Source organism: Eschscholzia californica, unplaced genomic scaffold, assembly GCF_041429995.1.
Source record: "Eschscholzia californica isolate CP2 unplaced genomic scaffold, dmEscCali1.0.p SCAF_1, whole genome shotgun sequence".
NCBI lineage: Eukaryota > Viridiplantae > Streptophyta > Magnoliopsida > Ranunculales > Papaveraceae > Eschscholzia > Eschscholzia californica.
Window position 1 is genome coordinate 36,243,092 of NW_028238198.1, and position 15,523 is coordinate 36,258,614.

The window sequence follows — 15,523 nt, forward strand, 5'->3', positions numbered from 1 at the left end:
CGGACCGTATCACTAGCAGTCCGGAAGCTGGTCTGCACCATCCTATAACACGTTATCAGCAAGATTCGCGCTACTATGATGTGGTATTGGGAGGGTGTGTTGTGGCAACAATCTCACATTGGTGGTGAGACGGAGTGTGGTGCTCCTCTTAAGAGGTTAAGCACCTTTCCCTAGTAAGGCCTTTTAAAATCGTGAGGCCAAGTGTGTCAAAGCGGACAGTGTCACTAGCAGTCCGGAAGGCTGGTCCCCACCATCCTATAACAGCCAAATATTTTTTTGGGCCAAATGCGCAGATTGGTGAAAACAAAATTAACTGTTATCAACTTCCAATTAACCCTTTCAACAAAAAAAAAATTCCAATTAACTAACCCGTGGGGGCCAAATGTGTAAATTGCAATGAACACCACTTCAAAGGTAGTGCCACTTTAAAACTGACGCCAATAAGGACCACTTTGTGAGAATAGTCCCACATGGAAGAAGGGGTAACTAGCTACCAAGTATATGATGTCTAGCTCCTCTCCGCTCATTGTCAATTGGTTTAGAATTGGATGACCACAAACTTAACACACTTGAGGCATATATTCATGTTGGTGAGTGTTATACATTTTGTAGGTTTCGTTGCCGATGCAAGAGTTTCTTCTTGACTATAGGTACACAGATAGAGAAAACCCCTCGGTTAAAAAAAAAAAACTGAACAGGATTTGTTTTTTCTTTTAAGTAAAGAAGAATGAGAAACTATATATAGAGGAGAAGAAAGTGTATCGGTTATGGGTGATCGTGAGAGAAAAGTAGAGAGAGCTATTCTAGGGAGATCGCGATAAAAAAGTAGAGAGATATTTTAGGGAGATTGTACCCGATTTTAGTACATCACAAAAAATTGTCGATATAATACCCTTCTATTTCGAGTCGAATTATATGAAGAGACTTTTATATAAACGTTGGATGTGATCTTTATCAAACTTCCTACAAAAATAGACAATCATACTTATCCCTCCTATAACTGTTTTATCATGATAGGTAACGAAGAACAAATTTTAATCATTGTGGGGATTAATGCCCATATTATTTCACTTCTATACTTTTTTAACGGTTTTATGTAGGGTTAATGTTTTTTTTTTTGTTAAGGATAAATATATTAAGAACTAAGCATTCAGAGTGGCATTACAATACATATGTAAAAGAAAATAGGGAATACAACTCCACATTTTTGATATCTCCTTCCTTCGAGCCCATTTAGCGAGTTTGTCCGCAAGAGAATTTGAATTTCTATTTGTGTGACTAAATTTAACCTGTTGGATATCACGCTTGATGTTTTGGCCCTCAGTTCGTGACCAAATGGTCATTTTAACCCATATATGTGTATAGGCATCCGTTTTATCCTCCAATTGTTAAGGGTTACTTTATTTAAAATCATTTAACCTCTGAATCAGTTTGATCTGATTTCTCAACTCATTTTATTTATTCATCTTTATTTTAAGTTTCCGTTTTTGTTTTCATTCTCTTAATTTTGGGAAAATAAGAATATTTTACTTTGTTCAAAATTGGTCAATGATAATTTATTTTCTAGTTGTTCTAAAGAAACAACTTTGAGTGAAATTTTGTTAGCTTTTCCGTTTTGTTTTCCCAACTCCACCACCATTTTTTCCCACTCTCTTAAACTAATTTTTTTTTCGAATCTTTCTTCTCGTTCGTTCACCACTTTCGACCACCATCACCCGTAGCCGATCTGATTTGAAGGAAATAAACCAGTAGTCGATTTGGTTTGGGAGATTTCTCCTTCACCGGATTAGAGAGAGAGAGAGGATTGAGAAGAGAGATAAGAATAAACCGAGGTGACGGGATTGTGGTAAATTAGAGCATGTATTATGCAAAATCATTCATCACAACGTAGCAAACACAAGGAATGAGATTCAGAAATTAAAATAAAAAACTTTGATTATTAAAGATAAGACTTCTAAAAAATCACATCGCCACCAGCACCATTGCTATGTAGAAAGAGCATTTTGGAAGAATCCATACTGTCTAAGGTACAGATTGTCGCCCAAATTTGGTTGTTGAGTTCCTCATCTACCTCCTGTCCAATAAAGATAACATGTTATCTGAACTGCAAAACATGAATCTTGTTCAGATTTCAGATTTATAGACATTCTATATTGCACACAATATTAGAGTTTGGGTTCTTTTTCCTTATTTCTAAATTATTCAGTAGATAAACATCGAAAATTGGAATTAAAGTACCTCTCAACCGATTGGAAATGATACTAATACTCTTTAATACTTATACCTACAATTTTTAGTAGGTTCATAAGCAAAGTAGAGACCATCATTTTTTATACAGATATACTAGGTTTTTTAATACTCAGTACAAGCATAATTAGATAAACCTGTAATTAACCGTCTGCCAAGTTCCTTCACCTAGTGACCTATAGGGAACTCTAGGTGTACCAATGGGCATCACTACAATGCGTGCTAGAGTTGCTAGTTTACTCTAAATGAAGCACCACATGCATGTTGGTCGCAAATTAGGGATCAAAACCAAATTTATTAAAGAAAAATATTTTAACATTATCAAACAATACTATCAATGTATAATAAATTTATTATAAATTGATACTAACTACATTATTAAATAGGATAAATGACTATTTAGGTAGTAAAAAATTTCAAAATAGCTAGAAAAGCCTCGATCTTTTACTATTAGTTATTTTCTATCAATATATTAAGGCTAATTAGAGGTTAGGTTTAAAATAATATTGATAATTATTATTCAGGTCATTTTCTAATATTTTAGTTCTCAAAATACCCTTTCATATCAAAACTCACTTTCTCTCTCAACAAAACCAGAATTTTTTTAGGGTTCTTCCATGCTTCTTCTCCAAATCTTCTTCTTCTTCGAAATCTTCTCTGCTTTTTTATGCATTCTGATTCATTTCTCTCTCTCTCTAAGAAGTTCAGTTCGTCATAGTTTATGATATCAAATCATCACCATCAAATCTTCAACGATAAAAGCAAAAGATTAAGGTATACAAAGAGGTACTGCGTCATTTGAAGGAATCCAAACGAAGTGACCCTTCCTGGTTTCATGGTGAGATGTGGGCATATTTTAATTGGTTTCTGCTAGGTGTCTTAAAACCTAAACCTAGTTCCTAATACTATGGTTTCATGGTGAGATTTGGGCATATTTTAATCATCACCATTTTTTTTTTGAGGAAGCTTTCAGAGCAAAGCAACAAATGGTTTCACAAGATCTGGAAAATCAAGGAGTACAGGGTAAGAGGAAAATACCAATTTCTCAGATCCTCAAATTCCTATCTCTAGTGCATAATCTGCAAAAGCCCTAAACTCCATTCGGAAAAATTGATCAGGTAAGAGGAAAAACTCACCCTTTTATGTTCACAAATTGAAAACCTAGTTTTGTTGAAGAAATCATGAGTTCATCTGATATTAGGCATGGGGGTTTCCCAGAAGAAGTTGTTATTCAAATTCTAGCTAGGTTACCAATTATATCCCTTTTAAGATATAAGCTTGTTTGTAAACTTTGGTTTGAATTGGTTTCTAATAAGTTTTAACATTTCAACTCCATCATGAAATTTCATCAAAGAATCATATGGTACTAGTAGAAGTATTGAAATCATTCTATATTAAATCAAGTTATGTTTGTGTGGATGGATTTAATGGTGTTTTTGAATGTTTTCTGGATTTTTTGGAGGATAGGGTTAAAATTAGGGTTTGGATATCTATTATGTTTGTAATCCAATGACTAGAGAATTCAAATTGCTTCCAAGAACTAGGGAAAGACCCTCCACTAGATTCCAGCCTGATGATGAAGCTACCTTTGTTGGTCTGACAGTTGATTTTTCTACTTGAAGATTTAATGTTGTTTTGGCTGGTTATCATCGGTCGTTTGCAAGAACCACAAGAGCCCTTCATTTGCTTGGTATTTAACTCCGAAACAAATAGTTGGAAGAGAACAATTATACCTCTAGATGAAGAATTCACTCATATGAATAGGGACCAGGTTGTGTTTGTGAATGGGTGTATGTGCATCCATTGGTCGCCATATAATTGTTTAAATATACTTGTTTTTAATTTGTAAAATGATGTCTGGAGTAAGATTTTATTGCCAAAAGAAGTGGTTGGTGTGATTGGAATTATAATTCGTCTTTTGAAATTGGACGGTTTTTTGTCTGTGGTTCGAATTTCAGAAGCTCGGATGGCTATTTGAGTTTTGAAAGATTATCAGAAACTAGAATGGGAATTGGGAAATAGTAGATAGGATTATTCTTAGATGTATCAAAGGACTAGTACCGACAAATTTGTGTCATTGGCGACCCAACGACAGATTTTGGTTTATCATCGGAAAAATAAATTTTAACAAGAAACGTATTAGGTGAAGTTTAGTTCATCGCATCCGTTGTGGTTCTCGGCTCATGCTTTCGAAGCACTGTTTTCCATGGTCATGATCAGAGGGTGGTTGGTAACTCCTAACTTCTGCAGGCATATATGTTTTAATTTGAAACGTCATTTCTCTGAAAGTTGAGTGGCGGTAAATATAGGTTTGTCTAGGTTTCACCTTTAAGCTTCCATCACTTGGAATTTTGAAATTTTGGGGTTTTGGGGTTGTTATATTAGGGCTCAGATTGAACTTTGATTACTTGAAATTTGGAAAGTTTGGGTTTTTGGGTTGTTGGATTAGGGCTCGGATTGGAGTTTTGAAGATTGCTTTTTCAGAAGTGAAGTTCGTGTACTTACACGCATATAACAAGCCATTGCTCGACTAAAATGTAGGTTTGTGATTCAAATGCCCATTCCTGTATGAAATTGTGGCAGATTAAAAAGAAAACTAGGTTCATGATTCACTTCAAAATGCTTCCTTGTATTGTAGATCTTACATAAAATTTGAATAAATCGAAACTGATTTTCATTTTTATGTTGGTTGCTCTGGTTTTGCTTGACCGTGAGATTTCTTCTGTCATTTATGGTATTCTCAAGTCTAATACTTAGTTTTTTTGTTGAAACAAGTCCAATACTTAGTTGTATAGAGCCTTCTATAAAGTGCCTTTTGAGGAAGTTTGTTGTTAATTACTCGTGAAATACCCAACTTTCTTGTGCTTTGCTTGCAATATTGCTGTATTTGTTTCCCTTTAAGAACGGATGGTAAGGGTTCATTTTCTTGTTGACATATTCCTTGTATGTACAAAATTGCATTTGTCGATTAAAAAAATGTCATGTTCTTTTTTGCTTGTTATTTGTTAAAAACATACATTATACGGTAAAATACCACAAATATAATGCAACCCCAATGGAAAATGTAAGAGCAACCACGATGTTGATGTATTTGAAGATCTTGAAGCGATGAAATCCTTGACACATGTTTCAATTTCAATCTATATTATGCAAACACATATTTGCAGTTTACATTATGCAAACACATGTTTGTAGACCACATGTTTGCAGAACAGATAGTTGCGCACAAATGTTTGCATAACTTGTTTGCACACACTTGTTTGCAAAACAGATGGTTGCAAACACGTTTGCAAAACAGATGGTTGCAAACACGTTTGCAAAACAGATGGTTGCAAACACGTTTGCATCACAGATTGTTGCAAACACGTTTGCATCACAGATTGTTGCAAACACGTTTGCATAACAGATTGTTGCAAACACGTTTGCATAACAGATTGTTGCAAACATGTTTGCAGAAAAACGTAAAGAGAAAAAACGGTTTTTTTCTTTGAAAAAAAGTATTGAAAGTAGATCTTGTTAGAAAGCTAATGAAAAATCATTTCTAAATATATAATTTTTATAGAAATCCGACATCTCAAACAAAAGTTATATCGCTTTAAAATTTAAAGAAAAATAAAAGAATTTAGTTACACAAAATGACAAAAAGGGGTATTTTAGTATTTGCACACTTTTTGACCTGAATAATAATTTTCAAATGTTTTGTGCTTCTCTACTAATTTTCAATATTATTTTGACCTTTATAGAAATTACCTCTATTAAATAATAGTATCAATTTATAATAAATTTATTATAAATTGATACTAACTATTCTAACATTATTAAATAATAGTATCAATTTATGGTGAATTTATTTTGATAAGATAAACTTAAGTTTAATATGAATTGATTTAGGTATGTTTATCTTCATTTCTAAATCGTATTATTTACGTCTTTAATACGAGAGATTTATAACATTATTAAATAATAATATCAATTTACATGGGCTACACTCTTGATTTAAGACAAATGGTGGTGTAAGTTTGACCATAGTTTCTATAACTAAAACGAAGTCCAAGTTGATACGGTGGAGTCTTTTTTGTTACATTCATAGCTTACTCTCGTCTCAAGATACCCTCTCTCCCTCATCTTCACTTTGTTAAATCTCGAACTAAAGTTTTTTTATAATTCATACTCTTTGCGTTTCTAACAATTACAGACAAGGTTCTCATTCGTCAGGTAATCTCTATCTCCATCTTTCAAGTTCATATTGAGTTGATTAAAGAAATAGTGAGAGAGATGTTGTTAACAGACTGTCTTCGTACTCTTCCTCTCTTTTCGTAGTCTCCCTCTCTCTTCGTATTCTAACTGAATCTTTATACTTACAGTCTTTATTTTCTAAATCACTTGTCTAGGTTTCTCTATTTTGTTTACGAACAAATTTTATATCTGAAATTTTATACACCATTTGATACTTTGAAATTCTCTAAAATTTTATAATTCTGGTTCTCTGAAATTTTATAATCCAAAAAACGGCTACATTTTGGATTAACCATGTCCCTTGATTTTGAAAAGATGGGGATTTCAGTTCTCCCTGTTTGATACAACTTTAGGTTTTCTCGCGAAATTCAAAATCCAGTATTTGATTGGATTGAGAAGTTTGAAGTAGTGAAAAAATCTCCCAAGTTTGATTTAGGTACAAGATTTCTCAGATGCATTGATCTTTCTCAAAAGTTGAATATTTCCTCGAGATATTTAATATTGTTATTATATAGGAAGTGGGTGATTAAATTTGTTTCGTATATATTATATTGTTTCAGATGAGCGAAGTCGTGTGGGACACAGGTTCCTCTTACGATCTTTTTCAGGGCGAGCTAGAATACGACACTTACAGTGTTGACTTGTTTTCTTACGTTTACTTAAATGATCGTTGTTCCTGACTTTTGGGATCCTTATTTTTCTCATAGAAAGGATCTTTTAACGAATAAATCCTCTAATTAGATGGTTGTTCTACAGACGAAATTTGTGGAAGATCTAGACCTTTTATCTACTTGGTCTCATTCTTAAACAATTTTTGTCTCTTTGTTGATGAAATGTACAAGCTACTCCCGAACCAGTGGAGCACGTAGAAATGGCACAATATGTATGCGTGTGACAACAAAAAAGGAAGTCAGAAGTGGTTGTTCATTATTTCTTTCCCAGAACTAAAGTCAAACTTTGTGGTCCATCTCTGTTGGCACCACGCCCAACCGCTCTATTCTCTGTTGGCACCACTCAAGTATGTAGGCACCGGTCCATTATCTGTTGACCCTAACCCCTCCATCCATCTCTCACAAAATCCATCCAAAATTGGGGATTTTAAACTTTCTCTCTCTAAGCTCTTACAAAACCGAGTTTAAACCTCATCAAATCGCTCATAATCTCACTAATCTCCCTCAAATTTTGCTGAGAATAAGTCATTCGACTCTCTAACTCTTAGAATCAATAATCATTTGGTGGAGACGAAGTTGAAATCAAGCTACAATTGCTCCTTCAAGGTTGGTTCAAAAACCCTAACTTTTTTAATTTTTTTGAATAAATTTGTTGTTTGATTGATTGGGGATGTTAATAGTGTGTTGTAACATGTTTAGAATGTTGTATTCTTCAATTTCGAATATATTTAGAGCATTTTCTGTGAATATTTGATGCCCATGTGTACTGCCCTAGATCTATGAAGGTTCTGGAACGACTCGGACGGACTGGTCCAGTCCGTCCGTGTCTTCCTAGTCACGGATCAGCTAATCCGTGACTTAGTACAAAGAAACGGACTCCCTTTCCAGTCCGTGACGGACTGGGTAATCCGTTCCGGACTTAAAGGGTCCGGATTACCTGATCCGGGACCTTATTTTTTTTTTTTTTTTTTTTTTTAATCTTTCATATTTTTCTTTCTTTATTTTTCTCATCATTTTTCCTTCATTATTTGAATGACCTTTTTTGTAGCGATACGTGCCTATTTTGAATGACCTTTTTTGTAGCGATACGTCTAATTTTTCCTTCATTAATTTAGAGTAGGAAAACATATTTTGATTATTTATTGTTTGTGCATCACATATCCGCGTATTATTCAAAAGTTATTATGGCACCACGTAAGCAACGACGAACGCAAGGAGATGAGAACGAAACAGAGCCTCCTATTTCGACAGCAGAAACAGAAGTAGGGGGGTCATCTTCATTTTCAGACCCGTACTCTGGAGGTCCGATAGATCGTTCGCTTCTACCTTGTTTCAAGAATCATGTTGCTTATACGATTTGGAACAAACCGGTAAGCAAATATTATTTTCTAATTTTAGTAGTTATGATAAAATTTTGTTAATCATCAATCTAAAACAATATCTTTTTTATTTTCAGGAGAGGCCGGTGCTGAAGTTACACAACCATGCGTCTGCCGTAGTTGTGGGTACTGCTTTGAAGAAGACGAATGGGTGGGACCTCGAAACTGAGTGTAAAAGTGTTCGAGAGAGAGTCCGGAACACGGGATTGGCCCACATCGCCAAATATTCATACACCAAGCTAGATCGTGTTCTAATCTCGGCATTTACAGAGCGGTGGTACGAGGACACAAATACTTTCCACATGCCGTTCGGGGAGATGACGATCACGTTAGAGGATGTGTATCGCATATGTGGTCTTCCAATTGAAGGTAAACCCGTTGTTCTGTCCAAGACGGATGATGAAGATTTGAACGATGACGATGACGATGATACAAAAGATCCAGATGCATTACTAGTCTCTCGTTATTTACAATTAGATTACGAAGGTGTAAAACTGCACTTGGGTAAATCTAAGTCTGTGGAGCTTAAGTGGTTGAGGGAGCAATGCAGTGGGTCGAAAGAGGATGACCCCGAAATTGTCAAAGATGCTGTTGCACGGGCATACCTCTTGCATCTTTTTGGTTGTACTCTTTTTGCTGATAAGAGTGCAACTAAGGTTCCTTTTGTCTATCTACGTTATCTGAAGAACTTAGATGATATTTCGAGTTACTCGTGGGGAACAGCGGCGCTTGCCTATCTTTATCGGCAGATTGGTTTTGCTTCGAGGGGAGGAAATCAATTGGCTGGTTATCTTACTTTATTTCAGGTAATTTCATATTTATTTTTGTCTCTCAATTATTTCTTTATTATATTAGAGTAGCGAATAATAAATGTGTATTTAACATTACATTTCTAGGCGTGGATCGATGAACACTTCAAACTTGGGGTGTCTGTTCCCAACCCAAAATATGATCCTACATCTAACGTGCCCCGGATGTATAAATGGGAGGAACACGTTTTGAAAGGCAACAAGGCATGTGCTCTAGGAAGCACTCGTGAGCAATTGGACGGTCTGACCGAGAGAGATGTATGTATTTTATTTATTAATTTTTTCCTGTGTTCTATAATACCTGACGTATGCTATAGGAATCACTCGTTAAACGTCTGTATCATGTAGGTCATTTGGGACCCATATCGTCCCTTATCGTCTGGTGATGCACTACCACTTCCTGAATACTCTTTTTACACTGGTTGCATCGCGGTTAACGATATTGCCGAGCCCTATCACCCTGATAGGGTGTTAAGGCAACTTGGGTTGGTTCAAGTCATCCCTAAAGAACCGATTCGACCAAAAAAGGTGTCGAAGGATGGAGATTCTAAAAACTTTGGTAATGTGGCTTCTTATTGGGGGCGTTGGGAAGATCACCTACTAAACATGAGTGATAGACCGAAGGAGGTATCTTTGGCTCCGTGGGAGGCAAGCGCTCAGTATAACAATTGGTTCAAGAGAGTATCTCACCCGTTTGTACAAAACCCAGCTTTGTACAAATCCAATAGACCAGAACAGTACATAGGTTCGGTATCGTACTACGTGAGTATTCGATTTATCATTCTTTTGTTTTGTTACTTTTGAATTTGTAGCTATAATTTGTTACCTAATTTGTTATTAATCCATTGTTGTTTTTTTAGAGAGATGGAATTGATCGTGCCATTGTAGCGATTCATGCGTCTGACGTTCCGTTAGGGCTTGAAATCCTAACTAATGCGAGGGCTGAAATGCCGCTTCCCGAATGTCCTCATCAACCTCAATCAGAACCCGAACCAAGAAGATCGTCTAGAAAAGCTACGGTGAAGAAATCGAGGAAATCACAAAGGGAATGAAGTAGGGTCCCAATGAAGTATTATATCTACCTTAAGTCTCGTTATTTTGAATTGCTTTTGTGAACAACGGTTACTTTTTTTTAACTTCTTTTGTGAACGATGTGTATCTACCTTAACTTCACAAAGGGAATGAAGTATTACATTTTGATTGTTATTCTTGTTTTTTTAACAAGTTTTAATATCTACCTTAAGTACCATTGTTTGGAAAAAAAAAAAACGTACGGATCAGCTAATCCGTGCCTTCCCTTCTCAGGTCACGGATCTATGGATCCGTGACTTTGTTACAAGAAACGGATTCCATAGATCCGTTTATTGCTAACAGGAAAACAATAGCCCCGGTCATAAGAAGTAACGGATCTATGGATCCGTGACGACTTTACAAGAAACGGATCCATAGATCCGTTTCTTTCTAACATGAAAACAATAGCCCCGGTCATAAGAAGTAACGGATCTATGGATCCGTGACGACTTTACAAGAAACGGATCTCTGGATCCGTCCCTTTGTGAACCAGAACGGATTGAGGGATCCGTGACCTGTATGAAATTCAAATATAAAATCAAATATAAAATCAGAAACGGATCTCTGTTTCTCTTCGATTATAAACCCAAAGAAAAAAAAAGTTAAGTAACGAAGACAATTAATCATCTAAATTTATTCAAATATAAAATCAAAAACTTTGTAACTCGGTCTTTCAGTACAACTTAATCATCACTTAAATTTATCACACTACTACTTGGCTCATTCGAATTATCATGAGAATAAAATTTCTTTCCATCCTCGATTCTATCTCTAACAAGTGGAAGCCAACCCGTTGCCTCTACCGATGCATACCTAGACCATTGCGGTGCAATGAGAGGGAGTATAGAATCTTTTTTGAGTTTAACGTTCATAAAGTGACCACCAGTATATGTAATGCATGCAATTTTATAACCCTCAGAAGGTGGACCACTAAGTAAGGGTAAGAAAGTTGTCGAACAACCGTAAGACAAATGAACTAATATGCAATTGAAGCTACTCGCCACAACTATACTAGTGTTTGGGTGAATGTAGAACCAATCTTCCGGACATGTAAAATTGAAGTTGTTCGCGGCACTTAATGTTTGAGTGTAATCTCTTATTCCAAACATCTCTTTGTAGAGTGTGTACTGATCCTCAAGTTCTTTTATGACATTTTCGCGAACTTGTTTCCAACCATCTTCTAGTGAAAACCCAAGTCCTTTACCAACGGCATGAAACCCACAATGACCATCGCCTGGCACATCTATAATGTCATCCAAGAATGGATGCATAACTGACGGAATATGTCCTTTGTATCTTTCAAAATTGGGTATGGTTGCTTTCGGTGCTTTGGTTACTTTGTTAACTTTACGTACTGTCTGAGTGGAGGGAACACATTCATCAACACACTTTGCATATTCGAAAGCAGATGGGTTCCTCTTAGTAGATTTTGCAGCTTCTTTTTCTTTTTTGCTCATTCTTCTTTGTTTCGGATCCCCTTTTGTCTTTGTTTGTTGCAATGGCTCACACAAGTTTGTCATGACCGGAAAAGAAATTTCCCTCAACTTCTCAAGTATTGCGGTCCTCTCAGCATCACTGGATTTATCCCACATTAAATAAAGGTGCTCCATCTCATGTGATGCGTCAAGATCATTATGAATCGGCGGAGTCGGGTTAATGGATAGCTTGGTCCACTGAGGGTGAATGATGTCCTTTGGACATACCTTATCTTGATTCATCAAAGATACCATCTCATGAGCACAAGGGAGACCATAGACATACCTTAGAACACATCCGCAATTTTGAACGTTAATATCAATCCCATTTGCACGGTCGATCTCATCTACCATAAGATCTAATGCCGCGTGCGAGACATAACCACGTAGCTCTTTAAAAAACTTGATTTGATGCCCTTCCTTCACCTTAATACGACTGTGCTCAAAAGATGTTATAATTTCACATGTCTCGGTTTCCGTCATGATATGCATAAATTCCCAGCACGTAACATAGTTACCTTCGGAGCTACATAGATATCTTTTCAATTTGGAATGAGCACCTTCCACACGATTTGTTGTAGTATTTCCCATGTGAATAACCCCGTTAGTCCATGCAGTCACAAATCTCTCTTTCAATCCCAACCAGGTATCTTGAACATAACTAACATCTTTATGATGTGTGTTTGACCAAAACTTCACAAAAGTTTCCACCGCCTCATTATAACCACTTTCAGTCTCAGCATACATGATAGCTCGAAACATTGTCATAAACACATTGAATTGTTCTTGTTTGAAATGACCTTTGACTTTGGCTACCACACACTTGTCGATGTGGAAAGTACATAGCAACCTTTGAGCATTTGGAAAGACTTCACCAATGGCGTTAATCAGTGCAAGTTCACGATCGGTAATAAACACGATTGGCATTGAGTTGGGAGAAAACAACGTCCGCAAACGATTAAGGGCCCATGTGTACTGATTAGTTGTCTCCCCATCCATAAATGTAAAGGCCGCGGTGAAGGATTTCAACGTAGAAGTTACCCCGACAATCTCAAGCAATGGCTTGTTAAATCGGTTGGTTTTATACGTACAATCGAGCAATAACACGGTATGAAAACTCTGTAATAATAGAATACAATCAGGATGTGCCCAAAATAGATTTGTTACCTCATCAGTGTCTTCGTTCTTTGAAAAATGGTAGACGTAATGGTGTTCCACCAACAACTTAATGACTTGTTGCATCGGACTCCTTCCTTCTTGGTTTTCCATACGTATGTTCGCACGTGCATTGTAAATGGTTTTCAACGTTGATGTGTTATCCTTGAATTGTTCATGAATTTGAGAAAGAATTTGAGCTGGCTTCGAACCAATTTTTAATAGATGTTTCACAACAGCTTTTTCATCGGGTTTCAACCTATTCACATATGCGTGACCTAGAAGACTTTCAGCTAACTCGTGGTTATGGATTCCAGACACAACTGACACTTTCCACGTGTCATTAACCCCCGGTATTCCTTTGAGCTTTAACGGACATTGACATTTTTTGGTGCTCGATTTCCTTTTCTTTATAGGTGGTTGATGGGATTTTGGAACTAAATCCTTCTTCTCATGTGAACGAAATACTCCACTTCTTTCGCAACATAATTCTAACCGGGGTTTCTGTCCACCTTTTCTATTACCTGACCTAGAGGTCAATACTACAAACTTATGTTTTTTCCCAATTTCTTGAGCCCAAACGATTAACTCCTCTTTAGTTTGAAAAACATCTTCAGTCACAAAATACTCACCAACATCAATACTAATAAATTGACACCCATCATTTGAAGGTCGATTTTCTTCTTCGGCATGGTACTCCTCTTCAATAGGAACAATATTAAGGTCCGGAATCTGTCAAAAGGTGAAAAAAACATAAAAATCACTTAAAGATAAAAAATATCTTCAGGATGGAACGGACTGAACGAGTCCGGGATTTATCAGCTAAGGACGGATCAGTCTATCCGTCCAAATCTACAGGATCACGGACTTCTGAGTCCGTGCCATTTCATTTATAAACGGATAGACCGATCCGTTAATGACTGATAAGTACCGGACTGGTTCAGTCCGTCCGCGTCACCGAAGTTTCACTTTGATTTTTTAAAAAACTCACACAACACGTATAAAAACATATAAAATAGGATCGGGGAATGGTTGTATACCTCATGAGAAACTTCTCCTTGCTCGGAAATAGGTGAAAGAGTTGGAATCGATGTAGTTGTTAAATTTTTAGAACTCTCTTCTTCCATGGTTATCTTCCTAATTTCTTTTCAAAAGATGATATAAAGAAGCTATAAATTAGATGTAACACAGCTGTATGATGAATAAATCACCCGGATTGATTTTTTCGAATAAAAGAATAGTCGCCGGTAGGTGTCGGAGACGTTGCCGTTGCCGTCGCCGTTGCCGGAGAATGTTGCACTCTTTTCTAGGGTTTTGTTTTGGAAGAAGAATTGATTAGGATTCCTTTTTTGTTGGAAGAAGAAGATGGAAGAAGTAAACGAAGGTGAACGTCACCCACATTAAAAACTGGTGCTTATAGAGACCTCGAGTCAAAAATCATTGACTTGAGTCAACAATATTTTTGGATGCTAACAGCTGTTTGGTCAGGTGCCTTTAGAAGCACCCCTATTTGAAAGGCCAACGTTTTGGAGAAAGCTAAATAGTTTTCGGGGTGTGAAATTTTAAAGGGAATATGTAGAATTTTAGAAATTTTTCGGGAAAATAAATTTTAAGGGGAAATAAAAAAAACACTCTACCTCACCTCACTCTCTCTCCACCTCACCTCTCTGTCTTCTCCGACACGTCGCCGGCCAGAAAATTTTTCGGCTGGCGACCTAATCGGAGAAGAGAGAGAGAGAATGATAGGGAGAGAGAAGATGAGGTGGAGAGAGAGAAGTGAGGTGGAGAGAGAGAAGTGAGGTGGAGAGAGAGAAGTGAGGTGGAGAGAGAGAGAGAGCTGAGGTGGAGAAACTATTTTGCTTTCCCCCTAAATAAAATTGTCAAACAAAATTGACCAAGTCTTCACACCCCGGAAACTATTTAGCTTTCCCCAAAGCGCTGGCCATTTGAAAACCCAACTTTTGAAGGGAACATCATTAATTAGAGCTTGACTTTTAAAAGTAAGATGATTTTTCTGATTGTACCCTCATTTACTTCTTAACCATATAATAAAAAAGTTTAACTTACTTTTAAAATAAAGTCGTCATTAAATTTAAAGGTAACGGATATTATTGGAAAGTGCGAAAAGTTTTATTCCTTATTTTTAGGAACGGGACACTAAAATGAGACAACCCCAGAAGAAAATTAAGTCATTCATTTTGAGACGGAAGGAGTAGATTTTTAGACTTTAAGTCATTAGTTTGAATGCAAGGTCTAGGAAACTAGACAAAAGGTCAAACATTGAGCCATTTCTGTGAACTTCTCGTTCAGATCATTGATGTTTTAGCTCTACAATTTCTTAAAAAAACTACAAACTACCAAAGCTGAGTCATTTGCGAAAAACTCTGATTTGAAAAATTGATCTACACGTAACAGACCAACTTCAACAAGTCAACCTCACCACTCACCATTTTTTCGGCTCCATATTCTTGAAAATATTT

General features: G+C 36.4%; 2 protein-coding genes and 1 pseudogene across 3 annotated transcripts; 1 reads left to right on the top strand and 2 right to left on the bottom strand.

The window, feature by feature from the left end:
* Positions 1-2,755: 2,755 nt before the first annotated feature.
* LOC147566457 (F-box protein At5g49610 pseudogene) lies at positions 2,756-5,865 on the top strand (annotated as a pseudogene). The gene is made up of 2 exons (XR_015237432.1): positions 2,756-5,586; positions 5,746-5,865. The product of XR_015237432.1 is annotated as an F-box protein At5g49610 pseudogene (transcript).
* A 5,231-nt stretch (positions 5,866-11,096) lies between these two features.
* On the bottom strand, positions 11,097-11,870 carry LOC147566458 (uncharacterized). The gene has a single exon (XM_086654668.1). It carries the CDS (start codon positions 11,868-11,870, stop codon positions 11,097-11,099), a length of 774 nt encoding a protein of 257 aa, XP_086510794.1.
* Positions 11,871-12,117: 247 nt separating this feature from the next.
* Positions 12,118-13,157, bottom strand: LOC147566459 (protein FAR-RED ELONGATED HYPOCOTYL 3-like). Its single transcript, XM_086654681.1, has 2 exons — positions 12,175-13,157; positions 12,118-12,121 (listed from the first exon to the last, which is right to left on the bottom strand). Exons 1-2 carry the CDS (start codon positions 13,155-13,157, stop codon positions 12,118-12,120), a joined length of 987 nt encoding a protein of 328 aa, XP_086510807.1.
* Positions 13,158-15,523: the final 2,366 nt, after the last annotated feature.